Source organism: Blennius ocellaris (assembly GCF_963422515.1).
Source record: "Blennius ocellaris genome assembly, chromosome: 17".
Classification (NCBI taxonomy): domain Eukaryota; kingdom Metazoa; phylum Chordata; class Actinopteri; order Blenniiformes; family Blenniidae; genus Blennius; species Blennius ocellaris.
In genome coordinates, this window is record NC_137666.1 from 2,185,287 (window position 1) to 2,210,584 (window position 25,298).

Sequence of the window (25,298 nt, forward strand, 5' to 3'; positions counted from 1 at the left end):
TTGAAACGTGGTGACGGTGATTTCCTGTTCAATGTGGTGACCTTCGTGGGATCTTCCCGTTAAGTCGAGGGGAAAATGAGCCGGTTTATGTCTAATTTTGCAGTTAAACTATGTAATCAGGTTTGATTGTAGAGCTTTCAGCTTGAGTTGGGCGTAATGCTTGCTGAGTAAGGCAAGAGCAAGTGACGGCAGTATGAAGTCAGTCGAACTGGCGCGAGAAGAAGACGATACGAATGCCTGGGGTAAAAAAACAAGGGCAAATTATTATGAGGACGATCGTAACTGGAGCCTGGTCGTGTCTGTTTTTAGATTGTTGGGAAAACGAACTCCCGTCATCCCTCGCCATAAACAGTCTTTCGTTGAAGATGTGACAGTGCTTGAGATAATTCTATTTTATGTTTTTAACACAAGTGAAAACCCAAAACTTTTGTTCAAGATCTTGAGGCGCAACTTTTTGAAAACGCTCCGTCTCCATGTACAACATTTCTGAAACGCTAAATAGTTCTCCTGCATACGTGCGAGCAGATCGTCAATAAGCAACGACGGCGGCGTGCGGAGCGTCTCGGCTGCCAGTCGACGTTCTCCTGGAACCTTGTAGTTTTTAGTCGATACGAATGACTATGTACTCGCCATACTTGGCATTTATAGTGTATAGTTTTACATATATGTGTGCGTGGTATCATTACAAAAAATAAATAGCACCCACTGGTGGCCCAACATGAGAACTACAATGTTTTCAAATGGACATCGTTTTTAGAACGGTGCTGTGTAAACAGAAAATATACCTTCTGAATTGTTCCTTCACAAACGTTTGTTCATCCGCATGCAGCTCGCAATCTGATTAATGTGCTGCAAAACCCAGGAGTGAGAAGTGTCGGTTGTAAATTGTGAGCTTGCTCGTCCTTCGCCACACAAGTGCTCTGTCAATAATTTGAGACGAGCTGGGAAAGTGATAATCTGCTCGGCCTCCCAGCCATAAAGCCAAAGCGCCTCAATACAATTGCGATTGTAAACTTTAACCGCTATGGTTGTAAGTGTTTTACCGTTGTCGTCATCCAGCGAAGTGCTGGTGGCAAAACAAAGCAGAGATAATCGAAGTCAAACCTCGGCGTGAATGAAAAAGCGTGTCTTTAAAGGCACCTCGTGGGGATAGTTGGGATTACTGAGCGAGCACAATAATAATCCAGTAATGAAAAGCCGAAAATGCCAAGTCTTAACTCGTCCTCTTTTTGAAAACAAAGTCATGTGTTTCAAATGAAATGTTACAAATTGCATTAAAACAGTTTCTATCCAGGTTTGGATAAAAAAAATTTTTCCCCCCCATAGCTGATGGAGGATAATCCATTCCATGACTCAGCAGCATGATGTAATCCAGACTGTGACTTTGTGTAGAAACATTGTTTTTAGGCCATTTGTGAAGTGTTGGACTCCTTCATTTGATGTGGCTTTTTTTATTATGTCGCCAACATGCATGCATGCTGTTTACAACCAGCGTGTTTCCAGTTAAATTACCGAAAGCACAATATTGTTTACAAGCCGTAAACAACCGCCACAGTTTGACACGTTTCTGAAGGGAACACTGTCGTGACAGTCGTTCAGTGTATAGCAGCCTTGTGGTTTGTCACCAAGTGAATAAACTTGCTTTAGATGCAGCGTCTTTCTCCAAACTGTACGGATTTTACGCTTTTAATTATAAAATAATTAGTTCTTTTAGAAGAGTGTTCTTGAGTTAGTGCTTATTGCTTTCATCAATAAGGCCTGTTTTAATGAGATTAAGGCAACATTTCAAGTGAGAAGGCGTTTTTTTTTCGTGTTTTCATTTCAGAAAAGTTTCGCATTCACACGGCGACGTTTTGAAAAAGACGTACAGGTGCTGTTAGTTGTTTTTGTAACAAAGCCACAAACGCGCTACAGAGAACAATACACGATAAACACATGGACATTTATGAACAGACGCTGACGTTGAATTGCTATGAGTCACTTGTTTTTAACATTTTTTTTATTTGTAATGGAACTCTGCTGTATTTTTTTCCTTCCCTGTAATCCGTCATGCAGTGTGAGCTTTGGACATCCTCCGGCTCTGCACCGGCACCCCCTTGACAAGCAACAAATCCTTGTCACCGACTCCTTTTTTTTTTTTTTTTTTTTTCTTCACACAGGATATATCTTGCACAGTTGCTGCAGCCATGTTTGGACATCCTGTCTCTCTATTACTTGCGACCAAGCAAGGAGCCGGCGGCGTTCCTGTTTAACTAAAGAGTGACTCACGCACGCTTGAGAGTCCCTGGCAAGTCAAACTTGGGTGTAATGTCACAAAGCCGAACGACTCCCCTGACTGCTCGAGGGGTGAGAAGGCGAGCGGAGTTTGGGTTGGATCGGCGCCCGTTGTACGCGTCGTCCCGGCCGAGGCGAGATTGTACCAGAAAAAACAACATTTGCTGGACGCTTCCCTGATGCAAGTGTAGCCATTTGCACGGGAAGTGTGGGGAGTTCAGTTACCAGGTATGCAATACCAGCAAGTCATTAGATGGACCCGAGAAAAACTGTCTACTTCACATACAAATCAACACTTTATTATGTGAAAATAAGCTTGAATCTTTGCCCTTCACTGCCTTCAATAAAAGGGAAGAGGTGGGGAAATATGGCATACCTGTGGAGAGAATCGACATCGCGTACGTAACTATGGTGGAGCGGAAGAGCAAGAAAGCAATATCGTATGAACCAAACTGTCACACAAACTGAACTGGGTTTATTCACATTTATTGACACCAAAGACACTTTTCACAACTGAAACCGGGAATTAGTTGGTTTTGTTTATTGGTTTTGTCCTCCCGTCTGGCGCTCAACAGATCGTACATCCTGAGTAATCGTTCGAAATTCCCCAATGCTGTTTCTCACCTTGAGGGGAGCTGAATTTGGGAGACACATTTGTTTAAAAGCGGTTCTCTGTGTCCAAAGCACACTACAAGAACAAAGCTGCTTTTTTACTATTAACCCGAACAAAAGCATGTCGCTCTCTGTATTTTCTGAGATGAGTTAACATTGATTAAAAATGGTTAATTTTATATAATTGTCAATAAACACATTTAGTATTAATGAAAAAAAAAAGTAATGTTATTGAACTGTTAATAAAAACTGTAAATATTGAATTTGAGTCTTGAGTGTGTAGCTAAATGCTTCGTGTTCGTCGCCGCTTCCCCAGATAGCCTCGGTGTTTCCACACGACGACTTACAGTCGGTTTCGGGCAGATTGTCAACATTGTCGTCCCCATTTCAATGCCCGGGAAAAGGTTAAATCTTAAAGGCCTAGTGAAATGTAAAACACTACTTTGCAAAAAACGATAGTTGGGGTTCTACTTCTGAGGTTCCTCCGACTCTGCCCCACCACTGTTGTCGCATAACAAAGTTATTTGAATTTTGAATCTCCAGCCGACGAAGTCCTTCTTCTTCGTGGGCGTGACGTCAAGAGTTGTGCAGATCTCCATCTGTTGTGTTTATATTGGCTTGTTTCCCTCTTAAATATCCAAGTTTTTACAGTGTTTTGAAGTTATAGTCGGTGTTTTAAAAGTGTTGACGAAAGATTGAGCCTGGAAGAGACCGAGAGAGGAGGAAAGACGCACGGGCGGCTAGCGGCTAGCAGGAGCCGCTAGCTCGGGCGGCTAGTAGACGATCAAGTAATTCCTGGCCTCATCTTCGGTGATTCCGCGCAGTCGGAAAAGCGCTTCGACATGATCCAGGAAGCCGGTCGTTCTTCCAAAAGTCAGGACGCCTCAAAACCTCAAAGGTGAAAACTGGCGGCTGCTGAGGCGAGGAGACGAGGACGAATGGAGGACGAAGCGTCTTCTGCTTCCTCAAACATGTTCCAGACGGGGTCACCGATGGCAGAACCACCTTCTGTGTCTTCTTCATCAATCACTGGATTTGAAATGACGATGATGATGAAATATGGTTAAATTCAGCCTCTTCGTGGTCAAAACTCTGATCCTCCATAATGTAAACACAACTTGGGCGTGTGCACAACTCGTGATGTCACTCTATTATTGTCAGAAGCTCCGCCCAGCAGAGGAAATAACGCTGTTTATCAGCTATTTTCTCGCAGATTGCCATGTTTTAACATTTTACCCTTCGGCCAGTTAGCATAAAAATGTCCCTAGAAGCGACAGCCAGAGTGTTTTGGAGGTCGACTTTTCATTTCACTAGGACTTTAAATGAGTGAAAACCGCAGGCAATGCCACTTAATAGTAAAGTCATGAGGTTAATCCTCGAAAATACAATGCTGAATTACTTCTTCTTGCCCGTTGGCTTTATCCAAGCCGGCGTGGCGACACTTAAGTCGTCAGTCTCCCCATCCTGTGGAGGTGAATGACTGCAGGCTTTGTTTTGCAGAAGAAATCAATCTATTCTCATTGGATTAGGAGCCATTGTTGTCACATTCTCGTGACTTTGTTGATTCCCGAAGCAGGAAAGCGGTTCGTTCTCGGGGCTTTTGTTTAGGCTAAAACCTGGAAGAGTTTGCGAGCCCCACAGCGGGGCTTGTTAGCCTCGCTTGTTTTATAGTCCCCTTCCTGGCCGAGCGCCATCCAAAGCGATTAATTTGGAGTTAAACGGGCTCATTTAATAAGTCCCGGTACAAACACCATAAAATGTTCAGCAATCTGTGCACATTTCTTTCTGTGACGACACTCGTTCGGCCGACCACAGAGTGGCTTACAAACACTCTGCGTGCTAAACGTCCCCCAGTTCTTTCCTGTGTTTCGGTCCCTTTTGTGGACTGAGTCATTCCCTTCCCATGCTTTTCTCCTGTTCCTGTTGTTTCTCAAACAGCACGGAGAGTAGAATAGAATAGATATCTGGCTTAGAGTTCTGGCTTCTTGTGCTCGTCTCCAGGTACTTTCTAGTTCCCATCCAAGTTCACGTTTCTTTATTCCGCACTGGATGATTCCAGTTCTCTCTCTCTCGAGTCCCTGTGCGATTTATTGTTGGCCTGATGTCGTACGTTGAGATGCGATCGCCGTACAGCTTTGTTGAGACGGCGGTACTCGCCAAAAACCAGCCCTGAGATCACAATCTGACAAAACAATAGTTTGTAGTTTCCCATCGGAGTACAATGCTCTTTTTCTGTCAAAGCGTTTCCCCTGTACAATAACGCCACTCCAACAATTGCTTGATTCTTGGTTAGCGTCATTCAGTGCACTTCAAAAGAATCCATCTTTCTCTTTTTTTTGCTGGATTTGTGCTGTATTGCTCAATTATTCAAATTTACTTTTACTTTTATTTTTGGCCAATACATTTCCGTTAAAAACTGTCTCGTATCATGTTAATACTTTGAATGCATCCAGTTCCAGAGATATGATATGATATGATTCTCGTCCACGTTTTAACCGTCGGTAGGGAGGACTTTGTTTTACTTTTTGGCCAATAAACAAGCCGATGTATTCCCTTAAAGAGCCCTGTCAGTTGTTGATGGGACATTTATAGAAGAAAGTCTGTTGTGCATTTCTGATGCATGTAGTAAAAATTGCCTTTGCGGTGGTTTTATTGTGTTTTCTGTGGCCTTCGTTGATATCAGCAGTACTGCACATTGTTCAGGGTCCGTGGGAATCTTTTTAAATCTGCTGAGTCACGTCTTAGTTTTGCATTGCTCCACATCTACGAAGGTTTTGTGACCGTTTAAACCGCAAAGTTTTATAGTTGTAACGACACATTATTTGACGTCTTTCATGGTGACCACGAAGCCTTTGAAATGGTTTTTTGTTTTTGGTTTCCAATGACAGACGCACAAAAAAATTAATAGTTAAATCAGCATCTATTGGTTGATTAAGGTGATGTAAATTTTGAAGAGAGTGACAAATCGGTGTCCATCATTATCAGAAGATTGTCTTTTGTGTCCATTCATTTATGACTGAAGACGGACCGATTATAAAGTATGTTGAATTACAAAGTGGATTAATTAATCTGTGCTTGTATGCGAATTCTGAAAACTCAAAAATAAGGATTTGTTCTGTTTCATGCAGGGAAAGAAAAAAGACAGAAAATTTGAGTTATAAAACATTTTCTCTGCCTTAAAGAGTGTTGGAAGTGAGATCACCGTACATGCTGTTGTGTTTATGACGGATGGACTGTGACAGACTTTTAACGCGAGTTAATTATCGAGATCGGCAGGCGAAACATTCGCTCAGACGTTCTCCGTGCCCAGAGGCCCATAGCTGCTTTTTCATCCTCCCATCTCCAGTTTTCAGCCGCTGACGATTACGGTAATTGTCAGACCGTTTGTCAGATAACGGGGACGTGACGTCATTGACTTCCCATATTCTCAGAGACGTGGTTCTGGCCCGACCGGGCCTCCCCTCTCCGCCGTCGGACAGCTGATGCTTTGAACACACAGTCACAGACAACGTTCTGCTCCAACAGTCATCTCACACAGAGCCAAAATAACACGCTTGTCAGCCAGATTATGTTCCGTCACATCCAGTCATAGTCATTTATAGTCGGCGTCGGCGGCGTGTCGGCTTCCACGATGCACCTCGACGTCCGTGAAAACAAAAAGATTAATTCTGAACACGCCGGCCGGTCAGCTGTTTTCCCCGAACGAGTCGAGCGTCATGGTTCCTGTGGCGACGGGGAAGAAGCTGCTTCAAAGTCCAGCAGGGAGCCACAAACACAATAGGCACTCTGCCGTATCCTGGACAATAAAATGTACGAGACAGTGAGCGCCGCCTTTAGTCCGACGTGTACGTATCTTCTGGGACATTTTAGTTTCACCACCTATAGCTTGCTCTGCAGTCCGTGGTATGTCAGGGTGTGTTCACACTTGTCACATTTGGCTGTAATGAACCCCGGTGTGATTGCCGCGTTAGTACAGTCCGAGTGCGTCCAACAAAAGGATGTGAGTCTGTTAGTCTTGGCAGGGAAACTCCGTAGTGTTTCAGTTCAAGCCTGAAGGTCTATTAAGGCCAAAATAGCTGTAGGCTGACCAAACATCGGCTGTGACAGCAACGCATTCTTCCAGTATATTGTTATTTAGGTGCATAATGGAGGAGTTCCTGCCACCGTTTTGACTCCTCCATACGTTTCACAGGCTCTCGGTGAGTTCCCGTGCAGTTTGTACCACAATAATCGAAAAATGCATCGCGCTGCATGCAGCCTGAGCACACACCAAGTAACATCGTAGATCATGTCTTTAAATAGACTGTTCCTCGTTTGTTTTGTTGACATTTTCTAGTTGGCGTTAAAATACAAGTGCGAACAGGACCTGGAACACTGCAGCTGGTTCTTCTCCAACCCTATTTTATATTGTGTACACAGCATCTCCAACCACAACAGCAGTAGATGCAAGCAAGGGCAAGGTCAAGGTCTTTGGAAGTCGGAAGCTTCTAAACACAGGTGAAGCTTGGGTCAGGTGGCCACAATCCAATCGGACTGCAACCGCAAACAACGTGCCCGTGCGAGTGATTATTTTTAATGCGCCGCAGATATCACCGTTCACAACGGCATACAGGAATTCATAAAAACACAGCAGGCTGACTATTTGCAAGTATTTACTTGTATTTGCACTTCCTCGCAAAACCCAATTCATCACAAGTGTGTCAATATGTTTTGTGAAGTCGTCACTATAAGGGGCGCATACTGAACATTCCAAAGCCCAAGATAGGAACTATTAGTCTCATGTGTGCACTTCAAATGAGCGCTGCCTGAACCAGCATGTAGCCCCCTTCCTCCTCCTCCTCCTCCTCCTCCTCCTCCTCCTCGCCCTCACCCCTCAGAGCTGCAGGCAGACGGGCAGGACGGCCCCTGCATCAGCATGTCTGGACAGTGCGCTCTGCGCCTGTTTCCTGCAGAGAGCTCCTTCCCTCGGTGTGTGCAGCTCGTTCCACAGATGACCCCCCCCCCCCCCCCCCCTCTCTCACATTCACGTGTGATTGCCCGCCTCCTCACAGTAACGCGTCCTCAGGTCATGCATTTGTTTATTTGGACGACACGGTGCATATTAATGAACAAGCCATCTCTTCGTGAGGTCACTGTCATCATGCCGTATCGAGCACAAGGCTATTTTCCATCCGTTGTCCCACGTGAAACAATACAAGGTTACAAACGTATAAAAAACAATATGGTAAGGCAAAGATGATCAAATAATTCTTTCTGAAAACCTACCAAAAAGTGCAAATATTAAAGTGCTTACTCAGTGTGACATAAGTAAAGTGCATGATTGACCTAATGATCACAAGTTTTTTTTTGTTTTTAACCGATAAAGGAACTGGAGATATAGTATTCCAATTTCTGCAACCTTTAACAGATAAGGCATTCTCTGTAACGGAGGACTTTCTAAATGTAATTTCACAGTAACCCCTGGTGGTTGACCTGCTATTAATCCGGCTTTTCCCTCTTTTTTTTTTTTGATAAAATCCCACAGAGGTGGTGAAAGCCGTCCCATGCATAGATTGGAATAATTAGGCAGATACCTTTGAAAAACTTAAGCTCCGACTACATGTGGATGCAAAACTTTTCAAAAAGTACGACTTCCGATCATAGAGTGATGCTGCTCAAGAATATTCATATGATAAACCTTTGCATTGATCCTCTATGTGTGACTTTGACTGCAGTTTTCATTCCTATTCTGTAGACAAGCTCTTGCTGGTGCCGTTCACCATCTGATTAAAAAACAAACAAAAACCCTCTTAATATTTGCTTCCACTCTCAGCTTGATTCAATGATCTTTAGTGTTGTTTTGACCTTGATGACTGATGACTTTGTCTGCGCTTCCTGAACTGGAGTTACTCGAGATCTCATCGTTGCCAGGGTGTGTTGCTTTTGTTAATAGTTTCCAGTTTCACCTGGGAGAAATTATGTTCGGGGGAAAGTCGCTGCAGCAACTTGCGATAAACCGAGGGAAGCAGTGCTTCAGTGGATATCTGAATTCTGAAACTGTTGTGTTTTTTTTTTCTCCCCAACGTCGTCTGAATGTGCCAAATAAGCCGTAAAAATACCGTCCGATCACGGCAACACGTGGAATTGTGCTGCTGAAGCAGCAGGTCTGCTGTAGCTTGTAGGGGAGTGAAACACACCGAGGATGTGCTCGCACTTGTTCGATTCGGGTAGATTAAAATAAAGCCAGGTGCTGCTGCGCCGTCTGTGCGGTCCGTTTTCGAAGTGTGATTGCTGCCTTCTGAACTCAAACCGGCAGACTTGAGGCCCATTTAGCGTGCAGGTCTCAGCCTGGTGGCGTAGAAATGATCAGTCTGAATGCAGGAACCGAGGGCGTCTGGATGGAGCGTGCGCATGACGTAAGAGGGGTTGGAACCGTCGTTTTCTTCTGTCTGGCTGTTCATCATTTTTATGAGTTCTCGAGATCGTCTCGTCTCCACAATTGTGCACTGTTTGCCCTATTTTAGCCATATTTATGGTTTTGCTTTGCGCTGGATTTTGCACAACCTGAGACACAAGCGAATAGAGATTTTTTTTTTTTAATAGACGTGCGATCAAGGACAACCAAAACCCAGACTGCGGAGAGCCTTTGGGACAATCGGAGGAAACACCTTAAAGTTATCAGAGCGGCTCAATGACAGACATCCGGATCTGAACACAGACTCCAGCGGAGCGGCTCTCAGCTGTGCTGTTTAAATATTAATTTCCTGGCTTGTTGATATATTGTCCGTGCGTCACGACAGCTGCTTCTGTTGTCTTATTGCTGCATACGACGTGTGTGTGTGAGCAATGAAATTCTTCAGCATGTAGCCTGTAGTATGTGTGAACTAACTTTTGCACATACACATCCGTAAGCTCCCTGCATATCCACCAAATTCTGCATGCAAAAGACACAGATGAACAGAAAGCTTCGTCCACTAGGGCCTTTAGTGCTACAGATGTAAACGTGTGTGTGGTGTTCTCCGTCTCTGTGTAAGCTCTGCCCCCCCAACAGAAAATATTCCATGAATTTCCTCACTTGTCAACAGGCAGGTGTAGCCGCTTTTTGTTGTCCAATGGGCTCCTGGAAATGACGTAACGTGAGATAAGCAGAACCCGAGGCGACGCTCACGGGGGAATTTTATGTCTTATTTTCACTGAACTGAAGCCACGCAAAGGTGTAATGTGTTTAATCGGTCGACTTTTTGCTTGAGATTAAATTCTGCACACTTAGGGGTGTTTTATTTTATTGCTTACATTTCCAGTTTGCTCCTCTGTGTGTCCGTGGCTTTCAGTTTGACACTGCAGCCAGATGGGACGTCTTCCTGAGAATCCTCTTCTTTCTCTCCCTCTATCCCAACCACATCGAGGATCAAAAAAAATACAAAAAAGTCGTCCCCAAATGGAGTGAAAAGCTTGCACAGTGTCCTGCATACAGGGTTAGGGTTAGGGCGAAATTCTCGGGTCTGAAAAACGCCCGTTGACGACAGAGCGGACTCGGATTGGGAGCACATTCTTCATTCAGTGACAGGACGTTTTAGGAATGTTTCAAGCCTCCCAGACTCAAAACAGCCACGAGCAACGTCCCTCACATAAACAAGTTAAAGAAATACTTGAACATTTTTTTTTTTTTTTTGATGCACTATGAACCTCTTTCACCAGGAAGAGAGAGCAGTTTTAGGATTGAGTTTTAAGATATTCACATATTATGAAGGAATCGAGGATTGCTGAAGGTGAACACGTCAGGATGTTCCTCTTCAAGCTCAGTTACAGAGTTTTCGTTCGCTTTCAGACTATTTGAAAGGAATCCAGCGAATGAGAAAGCTGGCCTTCGTCTTATTAGATCCATATGTGAGTTTTCTTTTTTTTTTTTTTAATGGAGGGAATGACCCATAAACATCTCACTGACTATGCAATCGGCTGATTTTCTCTTTATTTGCCCTACTTCTTTTTTTTTTTTTTTTGCAGAAATACAGGAAAGCAAATGCTCAGGAATGCATGCACTTTTTTTTTTTTTCTTATTTGTTTTTTTGCTTTTATAGGATTACAGACCCAGTCCAGGCAGAGACGGCTGAGATATTGAACATGCCTGCTTAGGATGGGTTGACAAGTTGTTCCTCGTGTAGACGGAAGAATTCGTTTTTCATAAAGGAGGTAATGTTTTGGCTCCGAGCGCCGCATTATCTCGACAGTGTTGGATGGGCGGCGCGTTTCTGTCTGCGTGACCCCAGTCCCGGGTTATTTACCCTGTAAGGTCAGTGGTTGCCAAGGATCCTGGTGTGGAGCCAGAGCTTCCACCGGGGGAGTCGAGCTTTTCTGGAGGAGGGCGGCTTGACGCAGCTCTCGCCGATAAATCCCTCGTCGCGTCTTTGCGTTAGAGATGAGTTTTATCCAGGCTGTTCTCGTGCTGTTTTTTTGCCGGCTGTCATGATAAGCATCAGAAACGTCCTCAGTCATCAAGAGGGTGGGAACAGTCTGAACCCCCCCCTCCGTCCCCCATCCCCCACATATGAATGACTGGTATTGCGAACATCTTGTAAAAATCCATTTAGCACAAAGGCTTAGCTGAGGATCAGATGACTTCGAGCCACAGTTCCACAAAAAAACCCAAAACAAAACATAACCTCGCCGTGGAGATGAGGTTTCATGTAACCCGTCGTCCCCGTGGCCGCTAATGCTGCACGGGGGGGGCGGGGGGGGGGGGGTGGAGTTACCGGGTGTTTAGCTCGTCGCGGCGACGGCACGCTCGGCGATTTCTCTGCGAGCGATTAGCGTCACGTCGGTTTTTTTGTTATCCAAACGGTCTCTTTAAATCACGCCTTCGGGAAGAGACGGAGGCCGCGACCCGCCGGCCGCGACGGCTCGCCTTGGGCTTGTTATCTTTGGGTGCAAATGTTATTTAAATCGACCCTCCTGATTAACGCTCGACAAAGGCATTCTCACGGGATGAGTAATGTGTCAAATTATCCTTCCGGGGGCTGTGACTCAATGGCCTCCGCTGTAGGACTTGAGGCTGTGCAGATGTGTTTTGCCTTTTTTTTTTTTTTTTTTTTTTTTGCGACGCTTCAAAGACGACCCGAGAGGCTTTCCCACGTTTCCAGTCACACAGAAAACATTCGCCGTTCATATTTAACATGGCCAACGTGTGACGTTACAGTTATGAAGTTAAACAAGCCTTTCAGTTAACTGTTTTCCAAAAGAGAGCTCACGCTCACCAGGATTCTGGGTAAAATTTTATTATGGAGCTTGTGGGCATGTTGCACAAAAAAAAACAATTTTAAAATCCTGCACACCGGTTGGCTCCGTTTCGTGTTCCTGTATGTAACTTGATAATCAGATCAGCCGCCTGCAAAGAATTCAGCCACTCTGACCTATGAGTCACCGTGGAAACAAGGTTAGCGATGAACTAATATAGTAATTTACTCTCGCGATGGAGCCATGGCACCTTACAAAAGGATGATGCTGGTGTTAAATTACAAGCTCTTGATGCTGCTTTTAAAATGGTTATGAAGAGACTAAGAAGAAGAAGAAATGGCAATAGAGTGCAGTAAGAACACGTCCTGAAATGGCATATATTCATAGTATATATATATATATCTATCTCGTATATCTCGATGTTCGTCATGTTGATGGGTTTTTTTGACTTAAGGGGTTTGATGCGTCTCTTTTAAATTCTACAATAGTGTAACTTTTATTGAGGCACCTTCAGGGATGTTTATATGTGTGTATCTAATGTTTCTTATTGTGCTTTTATTGTGAGTCCCCCCATAAGGCCCAACGACAATGTTTTCACGACAACTTAAAAGTTTGGTTCCATTTTGAGGGGGGGGGGGGGGGGGGGGGGTTTGTTTACAAGGCAAGGATGCTCAGAGCTACTGGAAACACAACTTTTGCGAACAATTCCCAAGGTGGAACTATTTGCAGTTGTCTAAACAGGTTTTGTGAAACCCTCCGTCATGCCAGAGATTATATTGTCACAATTTATAAGCTTGACTTGAAGTCAGGATCCTGGTTGAGCTAAACAAAATAAGCCGGCTGCACTGCATGTGATCGCTCACAGCAGCAGGGCAGCGAGAGGAACGAGGCTGGTGTGAAATTACAAGTGTTGGATGCGGCTATGTTTTGAAGGCAATGCGGTTAATTAGGAAAATTAGGAATTAAGTTTCATCAAAAGTGTGTTTTGATGGACTCATCTGACCACATCCTCTTCTTTTCTTCTCCAGAGACCTGAGGTTTAACAAAATCAAGGATTTACAAACGGGTTCCTTCAGACGATTAAAGAACCTCAACACACTGTAAGTTTTCCTTCTTGTTCTTCTTCTTGAATCGCAGCAAGTGAATCCAACCTGTTGTCATGGAGCTCGTCAAGAAATCCATTTCACACGTTCCATATTTAGAGATATTCATCATCTGTCCAGCTTGTGAGATCGTCAAGCTAATGCTTAAAGTACAAACGATCAACTTCGCATGTTTCAGGACATCGGTCTATTATTCTTCAGTGTCTATAGAAGACCACGTGTCGAGTTGTTCAGGTGCTGTGATAAATCAAGCGCCTCGCCTCGCTGGAATATTTGCAGATGTGATTGAGATGCTCTCTCACGCGTGCTGAGAAATCGGAATCGCAACGGTATATATATAAAAAAAAAAATCCTAAATCCCATCGTGCTTTTCGCATAGATTTAGTTTCCAGTCCTTGAAAAGCTGGAGAAGTTCCAGCTTTTCCTGTCACGTGTCTGCTTGTATCCTCTCTCTGGTTTCAGGTCTGAAGCCGTGTGAAACACACGAGCTTTTGACAATGACGTCTCGTAAACACACAGTAGCACCTGTTTTCTTCTGCTTCTTTTTTTTTTGTTTTTCTCTCTCCCCGCAGCCTCCTCAACAACAATCATATACGAAGGATCCCCAGGGGAGCGTTCGAAGACCTGGAAAACCTCAAGTATCTGTGAGTTCTGCTTTACTTTAATGTTTCTTCAGACAATAGGGGCAGGATCTCTGTTCTCTCAAAGCTGTCCCCCCCCCCCCCCCCCCCCAAAAAAAAGCCACAATTATATGAGTTTGTTTGTTTTTGTTTTGTTTTGTTCAGTCAGCAGCTGAGTGACTGTGCCGGGACTTGCCTCACTGATTGTTTAGCGCCTACAAAGGTTGAAGGACAGCCAGACTGCTCAGTCAGTGAAAATGCATCAGCGTTTACCGGAAACCCGGGGTCTGCGAAATAGGCCCGTCTTTGTCTGATCCTTTTGTTCCTCGTGTGTCTGGAAGTCCTGACCTGGAGGCAGATTGAGAGCGGCGGCGCTTCCAAGGCGTGTTGTTAGTCTGCTGACTTCTATCATCATCATCACACAGGCTGCAGTTGTGGGGGTTTTTTTGCGCGGCGTCTGCACACTAGACGGGATGATTTCATTTCCCCCGCCGGGACGTCGGACCGTTTACCTTGCTGACTGCGATGCGTCACTTTTTCCTTATGGCTTCTGTAAATTAAGTCGTTAAAATAGTCGAAAATAGTCGTTTTTGACAAGAGGTGATCAAAAACAAACTGATAGTTAGAAGGTAATGTCAGTTTAATAATAAAAAAAAAAATCACAATGACGACTTAGGCCCCAACATTTCAAGTGAAAACACACCTTTTTAAAAAAATTTTTGTTTCAGAAAAGTTTCTCATTTACAAGGCAGTGTTTTGAAAACGACGTCCGTTTACACATAAACTGCGGATATGCTGAAGGCGATGGCGTTAGCTTGCCAGGCCAGGAGTTGGCGCTGTTGGTTGTTTTTTTATTTGGTGATGAAACCACACACACGGAGAAAAATAAGCTTATAGACATTAACAATGGTGAGCAGACGGACAAGGACTGGGAGTCGCGACACTCTGGAGGCCGCCATTGTTGTTATTGTCCATCTACTGAGCATGTGCAGAAGAACAGGTTACTGCCGCCATGATGCGCGTGTGCGTTAGCAACGCTATCAAAAAGTTGCGTGGCGTAAACGGGGCCTGAAAGACGAGGAAGTTTCACCAGTGCTGAAATTGAAGTCGGTGTTAAGCAAGAAAGAATGTTATTAATTCAAACTTACTAGCAGGCCAGTGAGAAAATACCTTTTTTTTTTTTTTTTTTTTAATCTAGTTTAAAACAGAAACTTTGCAAAAGTGATAGAAAATCTTCAGAATAATTTGACAAAATAAAAAAAAAAAACTCCATTAAACTGACTGTATATCACTCGTGGTGAGAGAGAGAGAGAGAGAGAGAACAGGGGAGAGTAAAGTGGACGTTTGGGTTTTTCCTTTTATTTTTTTCTTCTTCTTCTCTGCTGTGTGCTCTGACACAAACATACACATCCCCCCCCCCCCCCCCCCCCCCACATGTTGTAATTAAATCCTGTAGCTATCAAGCAACTATTTTAATTACAGAGCCGCTCTCACTTTAAAGTTGATCTAAAGCCTGGGCCATCGCTGCAACCTTTGTGATTAGGTGAAGGTGTTCCTCCACCTCCCCCCCACCCCCCACTCCCTCCCTCCCCACTCATTTACAACACTGTACCCCCCCCCCCCCCCCCCCCCCCACCCCCCCCCGACTCACCTCTTCACTTCCTTTGGACCTCAGTAAAAACACTCCTCGACATCTTTCATGTCCCGAACAAGCTAATGGCCGGGCGGTCGTCTATCCCCCCCCCCCCCCCCCCCACCCCCCCTAACCGCCTCCATAAACAAGTCAAACAGAGGTCAGAGCGCCTCTTTGTGGGAACCCTTCACTGTTTATTTGATCCCCTTCCAATTATGCTTTGCATTCATCAGAGTGTTTATGTTGAACATCGATTCTTTATTCAGTGCTCTACTTTCAACACGTCGATAGAAGACCCCCCCCCTCCAAGACATTTCCATGTGGAACTCATTGACACTCAATTACAAGTTTGTTTCAAGTTGATCGTTTAAACTCCACACGCAAACCTTAATCATACACAAACACACGCGTTCACGCACCAAGACGCAGCCAGCTGTGTTTCACATTAATACACAAAGACGTCCCACAGAGGAGTTTTCAGAAAGGAAGCCAAATATTTAGTCTTTTACAAGGCCGTGCAGCAGTACATCTTGGTAATGCACTGGCAGCAAAGTAATGTTTAACTTTAGTATATTATAGACACTACGATCATCTTTAAAGCAAAAAATAAAAAATACTGGTGGTGTACTTGTACTAATAACTAAAATTTAAAATGTGTAAAGTCTGTACTGTCTGGAAAACTTTGCGTAAAAGCAATGTGCAAGCAGTGTTTACTACTGGAGCGACATTCTTGTAATGTAACCGCGATCGGAGGCTCGCTTACAATAGATCAGACGGTTCTAGATCCTAAGGTATCTTTATTCATGCAAGTTATTCACGGGAATTGAATTAATAAGGCCAAAGTACAATAATCCACAAAACAAAACCAAAGGGCGAGAAAAATCACAAATCCAGGAAACCCACAAGGGAAATGCTGGACTGACTTCAAAGAAATGCAAAGGAAATCTGCCAAACGGTTTAGCGAGTGAGAGAGTCTATAAGTAATTAGTAATGAAACGCAGGTGTTGTGGGTGAGAAAACAGGAAGTGAAGCATAAGTACCATGTACAAAATAAAACAGGACGCGAGATGAAAACAGATGCTTGTACAATTTACACCATCAAGCAATTCACTGAAAATTGAGGAAACGCTGACCAAAAAAAAATAAAATAAATGTAGTTGGTGTAGATGAAGAGTCAAGAGCTACAGTTTTTTCCATTCTCTTTTGTGAAAAGTTTCATATCTTCTCATGGCAGTGTTTAAAAAAAAAAAAAAAAAAAAAAAAAAAATCTATTGCAGTTTGCATGCCAGGCCACTAGTTGGTGCTGTGTTTTTTTTGAAGTACGTATATTGTCCATGCTGAATAATAATGGTTTTCATCCGTCGCCGGTTGTGTCGAAATCAGAGGATCATCTGGAAAACACATGACCGCCTTGGTAGCCCTCCTCTTATCGAACAGTTATTGCGTTACAGATCATGCAGCCATTTATTTATTTATTTCTAAGGTTCTTTCCTTTCATCTTCTGTGACTGAAACATGATCATCGCGAATCCTGACAGGGGCGTGCAGTTACAAAGGGTGTTTATTTTTCTAATCATTGGATCACTTGATGAGAAGCTCTTATCGTGTCTCATCGCGAGTGAGTAAGGAGATCGGGGGTTGAAAGGCCGGGCCGACTGTAAGCCATTGTTTTTATTTAATTTCACGTTTCTCTAATACGTGTGATGGAGCTTAAACATGTCACAAGCGTTTATCCACGATACTCCATTGATCCTACAAGTTCTGCGTATTACCTCAATGCCATTTGTCCTTTAGGTTTTCAATTATCCGTATGTAAGCCATGTTAAACTAGGGCACTTCAAAACCCAAAGTATTTCATCAGTGAGTGGCTCGCTTTTTTTCCTAAATCCCCGGAGTCCAGTTTACCGCCAGGAAAGGCTGTGGAGACCCTCTATGGAAGACCGTAGCTTCACGGGTCAGAGCATCTCCAAAACAGCATCTCTTGTTGAGTTTCTCTGATTCTACCGGCGCCACTGCGTACCCGGATGGCGAAGAGGAACCAGGGTTGTTTCAGAGCATATGATGTGAATCAAGGCAAATGTTGTGTAGCAGAGTCTGACGGAGGAGAGGCCGAGATACACATTTCTGAAACCCTCCTGAACGGAACATCGGCATCAAAGGGTGGTGTTTTGAACGTGGCCGTCCAACGACGGCACGAGGAGCCCTGGCCGTTTTCCTCACTATACCCAAGAAGAACTAAGAATATTCAGTGTGTGTATGTGTGTGTGTGCGAGTGTGCGTGCGTGTGTGTGTTACTAATGTTCCTGATTATCTTTCCTTTCAGCTATTTGTACAAGAATGAAATCCAATCAATTGACAGACAAGCATTTAAGGGGCTTGTCTCTCTTGAGCAACTGTAAGTGACCTACTTCCTTTATCCCCATCCACTTTTTCCTTCTGCTCGCAGCACCGCTCCTGCTCCCACTTCACCCTCTCTACATCTGTACGATACACACCCCTCCCCCCCCCCCCCCCCCCCCCACACCCCCCACCACCTCTACCACCTCCACACTCCCTTCCTCCACGAAAAAAACAAAAGTCCACACGGCTGTTGGGTCGTAGGACGTAACGGCACCAAGCATGCTTCATGACGGCGTCGGCCTCACGCGAGTGTCATGAACAGCCTCCGTTCAGTTCACCCCCCCACCCCACCCCACCCCACTGCACCCCACCCCACTGCACCCCACCCGTGGTCCGCGGCCCTCGCGCCACCATGTGCAATGTCCACTTCCCTGACCGACCCCATGCATGCCGTGTGTGCACCCACCCTTGTATGCTGCGCCGATCCCTTTTGACCCCTTTTTTATGCATGAGTCGCATGTCTTGTGGTCAAGATGACATGACATGTGCACCCCTGCTCCACCCACACACACACACACACACACACACACACACACACACACACACACACACACACACACACACACACACACACACACACCCGTAGCGGAGTTTCAAACATGATACCCAGCCCCGCGCTGCTCGTTACAGCTAGCCTGAGCCGAGGCTTCTGCCGTAGAACCAAGCTTGACCTTGCGTCTGTCCCGCTGCTGCAGAAAGCATCCCCCCCCCCCCCCCCCCCGCTCTTGATTTGCTGTAGTCTGTCATGTTTACCTGTGAGAAACTTGCACTGTGTGTGTGTGTGTGTGTGTGTGTCAAGTCCGTGTAATAAAATGCACCTGCTTCCCTGTGTTGGTTCTGCGTGGCTTCTGCTAAATAAGTGTCCCTCTTGGATCTCGTCACTTATGCATGTTTGACAAGAAGAATAGATGTGAAACTGTTGAATTGTGCTGTTAATGTGTTTTTTTCCCCCTCACCAGAATAGAATGCTGCAGGAATGACTCACTTTTGTAGGACAACCTGAAATTACCCGGGTTCCCTTGACAAATTAAAAATCCGTCACTTCCAACTCAGTGCTTGTGGGAGCAAATTATCCTTTTCAACTTGTCATAATGTTTAAAAGACAACCCCGGAGAAAATGGATGGTAAACAACTTTAACAGTGCCACAATCACAAAATGTGCAAGTGTAGCAGTCCCTTTGCCAGGACGCAAACAAAACTTCACAAAAAGCCAAAGTAAATCTTCACGTCTGCTTTGCTTTGTAGTGAAGAAACAAGATTCCCCCCCAAAAAGTTCGTAATTTGTTGCCCTTGCAAAGTTGAGCAACAACCTGCACCGCAACGGCCCCTTCTGACGCACGGAGCACTCCCTCTTGTTACCCCAAGTGACTTCACACAAGGATGGATCAAACCATTGGCCTGTTAGCGTTTAGCGTTGCGTTGATACGTACTTCTCGGGACCTCTTTCCTTTATCGTGGTTCGACGAGCCGACTGTGGGTGAAGTTGAGACCTCCGGTCGCTGCGCGGGCGAGCTTATGCAAGTGGAGAAAGGCCTTGTGCCGCCACATGAAAGCCACGGTCACATGACCTCAACCGCATCCCAATAAAATTCGAACACCGAGGATCTTTCGCAAAAGTCTCAGGAACGCCTCAAATGAGTATCTAATGGTAGAAGTAGAAGACTGTCCTGCAAATTCTCCATGTCCCATCCTGCTTCTCTGTAGGCTTCCGAGCTGCATTTTCCAACAATACAACTTTATTTTACTTCATGGAAAGAAGATATTTCGCAAAGGATGCGAAAATTGAAAGTTGCCATTCCTGGAGAACTCCATCAAAATAGAATATCTGCACTTACTGCTGGATCTTCTTGAATTTCTCAAATCCATTTTTTTGGGGGGAATTATTATATATACTGAACTTCAAACTCCTTTGACGGGGAACAAATCGCAAATTCACTGAGTAAATGCGACGTCAACATCAGGCTCCAGCCTGTTCTGCTGTTCATAACGTCGTCGCAGTAATGAAGGGTTACTTATGCAGATGCCAGGATTTGACTCCCATTGGGTGTATTTTATCAATTTGACATCATTATTAGACAACAGAAGCCACATCGATTGTTTCAGGGGGTTCAAATGACCCACTGCCATTTATCTGTTTTTATCAGAGGTTTGTCAGGAAGCGCGGCTGAGATAATTGACTTCATTGCGGTTCACTGTAATTAGACGATTGTCGTAAGATTTGTTTCTTCTCATTCCCAAACGAGGATTCTGTGTTTGTAATCATCTTTATCTCACATAGCCATTTCAAAATACGACCCTTGAGAAATTCTCATTTGAAAAAAAACAAAAAAAACCAAACTAGGATTCGTCACGTTTATTGTGCTCCTGCAGCTACTTTACCTTCCTTCAACAAAAACAAACAAAATTGACCTTGTGCTGTTGTCATGCAGCCACCGGTGAGGTGATCGTTCAACTATTACAGCTTCCATTCTGTCTCCACAGCTCAGAGACTTTTTTTTTTTTTTTTTTTTTTTTTTTGAAACATGCAGTATCAATTACGTTGGATAATTATCCATTCAAAAACTCCCCGAGATTTTTCAGGCTGTGGTAGCATCTGTCAAACGTTAATGCCTGACGTCTGTCGGCAACTCAGCGTCGCCTTCTCTGAATAATTTCAACGCAATGATTTTTTTTGTTTTGTTTTTTAGTGTCGGCGATGGATAAGTAAACAGGAAAGTCGTGTTTGTACTTCTGTGGTCTCGTTTACCCGCCTCTGCAGGCCAACGGGGAAAATGAAATGTTCCAGTTTGAGAGAGAGTTTATTCTGTCCCTCAGGTACCTGCACTTCAACAACATCGAATCTTTGGAACCAGAATCGTTCACCCATCTACCGAAACTGGAACGACTGTGAGTCCCATTCCCATTAAGCTTCCAGTCCGATTCTCTACGCCGCGTTCGCTTTTCTATTTTTGTAGTATTTTCACGATTGCGTATGGAGGTGTGCTTGTGCCCGTGGCTGTAATAGGCACTTATTGTTTATTGGGCGACACGCGCTGCAATCCAGACGTCTTTTCGTATGAAGGTATTGCAAATTTTTTACAAGACGATGCCAGACGGCGTGTTGGCTCCACATCCAAAAAGAGTCTGGGAGGTAAAAATGGCCTCCATCTGCAGTAAATGGCTCCCGGAGCTGAGCGAGCCACCTCTGCCGTGAAAGAGTGCGGCTGAAAATTTGGATTGTTATCACAGCGACTGTCAAAATAAAACTACCGAGTCGGGCAAATGTTGTTACTGCCACACGTGTGCAGAAGAATTCTTTTACTTAAAGCTGTTTCATGCTGTTTCAAAAAAATGCTGCGTGTTTTGTAAAAGTTGCGTTTTCGGTGACTCCAAACACCGTAACCGTGGAAACGGACACCCAAAACACAAAGCTTTTTCCCCGTTTTCGCCTGAAAAAAATCAAGCGTTAGGAAATAATACACAACAAACAAGACCAGCTACCGTATTTTCTGCCCTATAAGGCGCACCGGGTTATAAGGCGCACCTACATTGATTGCCATAATTTACTACTTCATTCATATATAAGGCGCACCGCCCTATAAGGCGCATGGAACAGACCAGTGGTCAGCAACATTTATAGCTCAAAGCCATTATGTTACATTTTCCATTGCTTCTCACACCCAGAGAGGTGCACACACTTTATTTTGATAGTCCTACCTGCAGCCTATGCCAGTACCACACTACATACAAAACCTTCTTCACTACTGGTTGACAACTTACAACTACCGGTAATAATAATAATAATAATAAACTAAACTACATGAACTAAGCAACAAAAACACAACACAACACAATTATTACCGACACCACAAACCAAATATAACCCCCAATAATTGCATTTAAAACACCACAAACAGCTGCAATGAATTATGGGAGTTTCTATCGGCTGCACTGAGGAGCTCAGGTTGAATTTGTCGCTGCAAGGCATGATGTCCCATCATGCCTTGCAGCGACAAATTCATGTTTTGTGTTGTTGGAGGTTATTGTGGCTCGTTGTTGGGCTTGGTGTTGATTGTGTTTATGCTGTGTTTTTGTTCCCCAGTTTAGGGAGTAATTATTTCATCTAGTTTATTTTGGTTTGTTAGAACGTTGGTGTGCAACCATGAGTGATTAAGGTGTTGTGCGGAGTCTGGTCCGCACTGAAGATCCGGTTGCAAAGTTAGAGTTGTCAAAATAAAAGCTTCTAGTTGTTCAGCTGTCAAATAGCTGCCTGGAGTAGAACAATCGTCCATATATAAGGCGCACCGGGCTATAAGGCGCACTGGCAGCCTTTAAGAAATTTTGAGTTATTTAGGTGCGCCTTATAGGGCGGAAAATACGGTAATCTTTTTAAATACACGAATCAGCATTTCTACCTTTTCTATCTAACAGTCACGAGGATTCAAATCATAGCCAGACATCCATGTGGACCTGTAAAAAAAAAAAATCTAGCCTTTGATCTTCCATTAGTATCGTACAAAGTCTTTGATATCAGCTTTCCCGTCGAAATGCAGACGCGGTGAAGCGGCTGCTTCTCCAAACCCTCCAGCAGATGTCTTGTTAAATTCTTGTTTCGCTTGTTTATGGGCCAGTAGCTGTCCAGTATATTCCTTCTATCCCAATCTTTTAAGTGTGTCCCGGGACGGGAAGGGACACCTGTACGAAAACCAAGAAATAAAGGAGGGGAGAGGAGGAAAAAAAGAAGAAGGCGGGAGGGGAAAGAATTCCCAGGTGCTTCAGTCTGCTGGTGTTGGGGAAATATCTCCATAGTCACACAGCAAAGCAGTGAGAAAGCGGATCCGGAGCTCACTTTTAATGAGAGAAAGAAGAATTATTAAAGCAAACGGACTGAATTTAAAGCCAGTTATTTGATAAGGACTGTTTTCCGGTGGGGGAATGTTTTGGAAAATGATGTCACATAAACATAAAGTTTTGGCCAGAGAGTCACAAAGTTGTAGTTTCTCTGGGAACTTCATCCTGTCGTTGGTCCCATTTTGAAACTGATATCAACACCAGGCCCATCCCTCGTCATATCTTTGAGGAGCTCCGTTATTATCGTTAGCAAATTAATAAAAAAAAAAAAAAAATGCTTTCTTTAAAACTTTTTTTTAATTTGTACTGTTCTCTTTTATCTGAAAAAGCCTTTTATGAGCCGAACTCAATGTTGGTTTAATCAGTCAGAGGAAGTCAATGAATGACATCATGTGAAAGTGGCCTGCCAAACTATTTGCTTTATGTTTTATGTGAATAATGTTCCTTTACTCCTCAAGTGGTGTGCAAACAACATCTTTGTTAAGCTTAAAAGTTTTATCTGCCTTTCTGCTAAAAACACAGAAAATTAACTTGTGAGCTTTTCTAATATAAAGGAATCATTTTATGGGTTCACCTGCATAAACTTAAGTTGTGAAAACATATCAATGATACCATCCAATTAATGCAAATACTTCAATGCAGTATCATTCGTGAAAAGTGCTATAAAAATAATCCTCGGTGATGCAATATGAAACTCGTATTGAATATTTGAACAAATCCAATGCATGGTTTCGAAACAAGTTTGAAAAAGGTTAGGATTAAATAATCTAATGTGTAATGCAAATTATTAGCCTGACAATCCAACTTTTAATGGATGTCAGTCGGGGAGATTTTGTTTCAGATCCACAATTTCCGTCGCTCCAATCGGGAGATAATTCCGAAATCTGCTCATCTTCTCCGTTGTGGACGAGGCCGGCGGCGGCGCTGCATTTCAAGACCGGTTGCTTTGTCTCCTCCCAGGTTTTTGCACAACAACAGAATCACCAACCTCGTCCCGGGAACCTTCTCTCATCTCCAGGCCATGAAGCGACTGTAAGTGGGGAAAGAAACGCCGCTGAAGCCAATGCACCAATGCATGTTTATGTGTGGCGTCCAGCCCCCGTGACGGTGGGGGTGGGGGTGGGGGTGGGGGGGGGAATTCCTACTGTCCGTCTTGCACAAAAGATGCTCAAGTTTCCCTGCAACATGAGCGTATGAGCGCTCGCTGCACAGGGCCAACTATCGCTAATGCCGCTTCGAGCCTCGCTCTCTTGCAGCCAACAGACGGCGAAGGATAATCAGCGGTTTGGCTTTAGCCCGCCTTGTTCTACCCCCCCCCCCCCCCCCCTTCTAGATTTCATTCATTTACCAGCGTTCCGTATCGGGACTGAGGAAGATTGTCAGAGAAAGTGCAGTCGGCTGTCGGCGGGCTTCATTCTCGCCGTGACGTCTCTGCGATTTTTGCACTTAAGGTGTTTTTCAGCTGCATTTTTTTATTTTCTTTTTATTTAACTCCTCTCTCCCAGGCCCTCATGAGACTCTCACCCCCTGTTTTCTGTGTCAGTAATCACCATGACATCCACTCTTGGCACGACGGAAGGGATCTTTTCTCCGCGTAACGTTCCTCCTTGCTGATCATCACGGGGGCAAGTCAGACAGCTGCAGCTGTACAGGAACACTTAAAATACTCCGGGCCAAACGCATTTGTAACTTTCGTTGGGTTTTGTTGTCGAACGAGAGCTTCGCCTCCGGTTCAATCTCCCGTCATAGATAATGGCCCACGTAGCAGCGGGTTAAAGCTGGACGGGGGCTACCGGAAGACGGGGGGGTGGGGGGGGGCAAAGCGGACAGACACTTTCCCACGGCAGGGAGAGGGAGCGTGTTCCAAACAGCCTCAGTGTTTGGACTGTTTCTGTGTGTCCAGGCGGCTGGATTCCAACTCGTTGAACTGTGACTGCGAGCTGCTGTGGCTGGCCGACCTGCTGAAGCAGTACGCGGAGTCGGGCAATGCCCAGGCGGCCGCCACCTGCGACTACCCCAGCCGGCTGCAGGGCAGGTCGGTGGCGACGCTCACGGCTGAGGAACTCAACTGTGGTACGACAAGAAACACACACACACACACACACGCACGCCCGGATACTTTGTACTCCCATTGACTAAAAATGCATTCCTGAGCCGCTCACCCTGACCTGAGACAATCACAGCTAAGTAGCTAACTTTGACCTTAATCGCTAAACGCACACCTTGACTTGGACACACACACGCTCACTGCTCGTCAGAAAAGACTTTGAATTATGCAAATTCTCACACAGATTGAAAGGATTTGCTGAACTCTACAATGTTCAGACCTCCCACATGGAAAACTTATTCCTTGGCTTTTAAACTAGTTTCAAACTTATGGTTGTCATTTTATTTGTTTGTATTGTGTTTTCATTGTTAGTATAGTATTTCATTGCTGCTGCAAAATATATATATATATATATATATATGTACGTATGCATGCATGTGTGTGTGTATATATATATGAACGTTGGCAACCTTGCAAACTTTGAAATTTAAGTAACTTCTCATTTTGTGATGGTTCAAGTGTTATTTCAGGTCAAGGTTTTTTGGATTGATGGTATATACACACACACAC

At 44.4% G+C, this 25,298-nt stretch overlaps 1 protein-coding gene across 1 annotated transcript in view; it reads left to right on the plus strand.

The window, feature by feature from the left end:
• The window catches only part of pxdn (peroxidasin), a 66,711-nt gene that overhangs the window by 5,301 nt on the left and 36,112 nt on the right, over positions 1-25,298 (plus strand). Inside the window, exons 2-7 of the mRNA XM_080512808.1 lie at positions 13,125-13,196; positions 13,772-13,843; positions 17,775-17,846; positions 20,666-20,737; positions 23,642-23,713; positions 24,585-24,754. Coding sequence (XP_080368934.1) covers positions 13,125-13,196; positions 13,772-13,843; positions 17,775-17,846; positions 20,666-20,737; positions 23,642-23,713; positions 24,585-24,754 — 530 coding nt within the window. The remainder of the gene's footprint in view (positions 1-13,124; positions 13,197-13,771; positions 13,844-17,774; positions 17,847-20,665; positions 20,738-23,641; positions 23,714-24,584; positions 24,755-25,298) is intronic.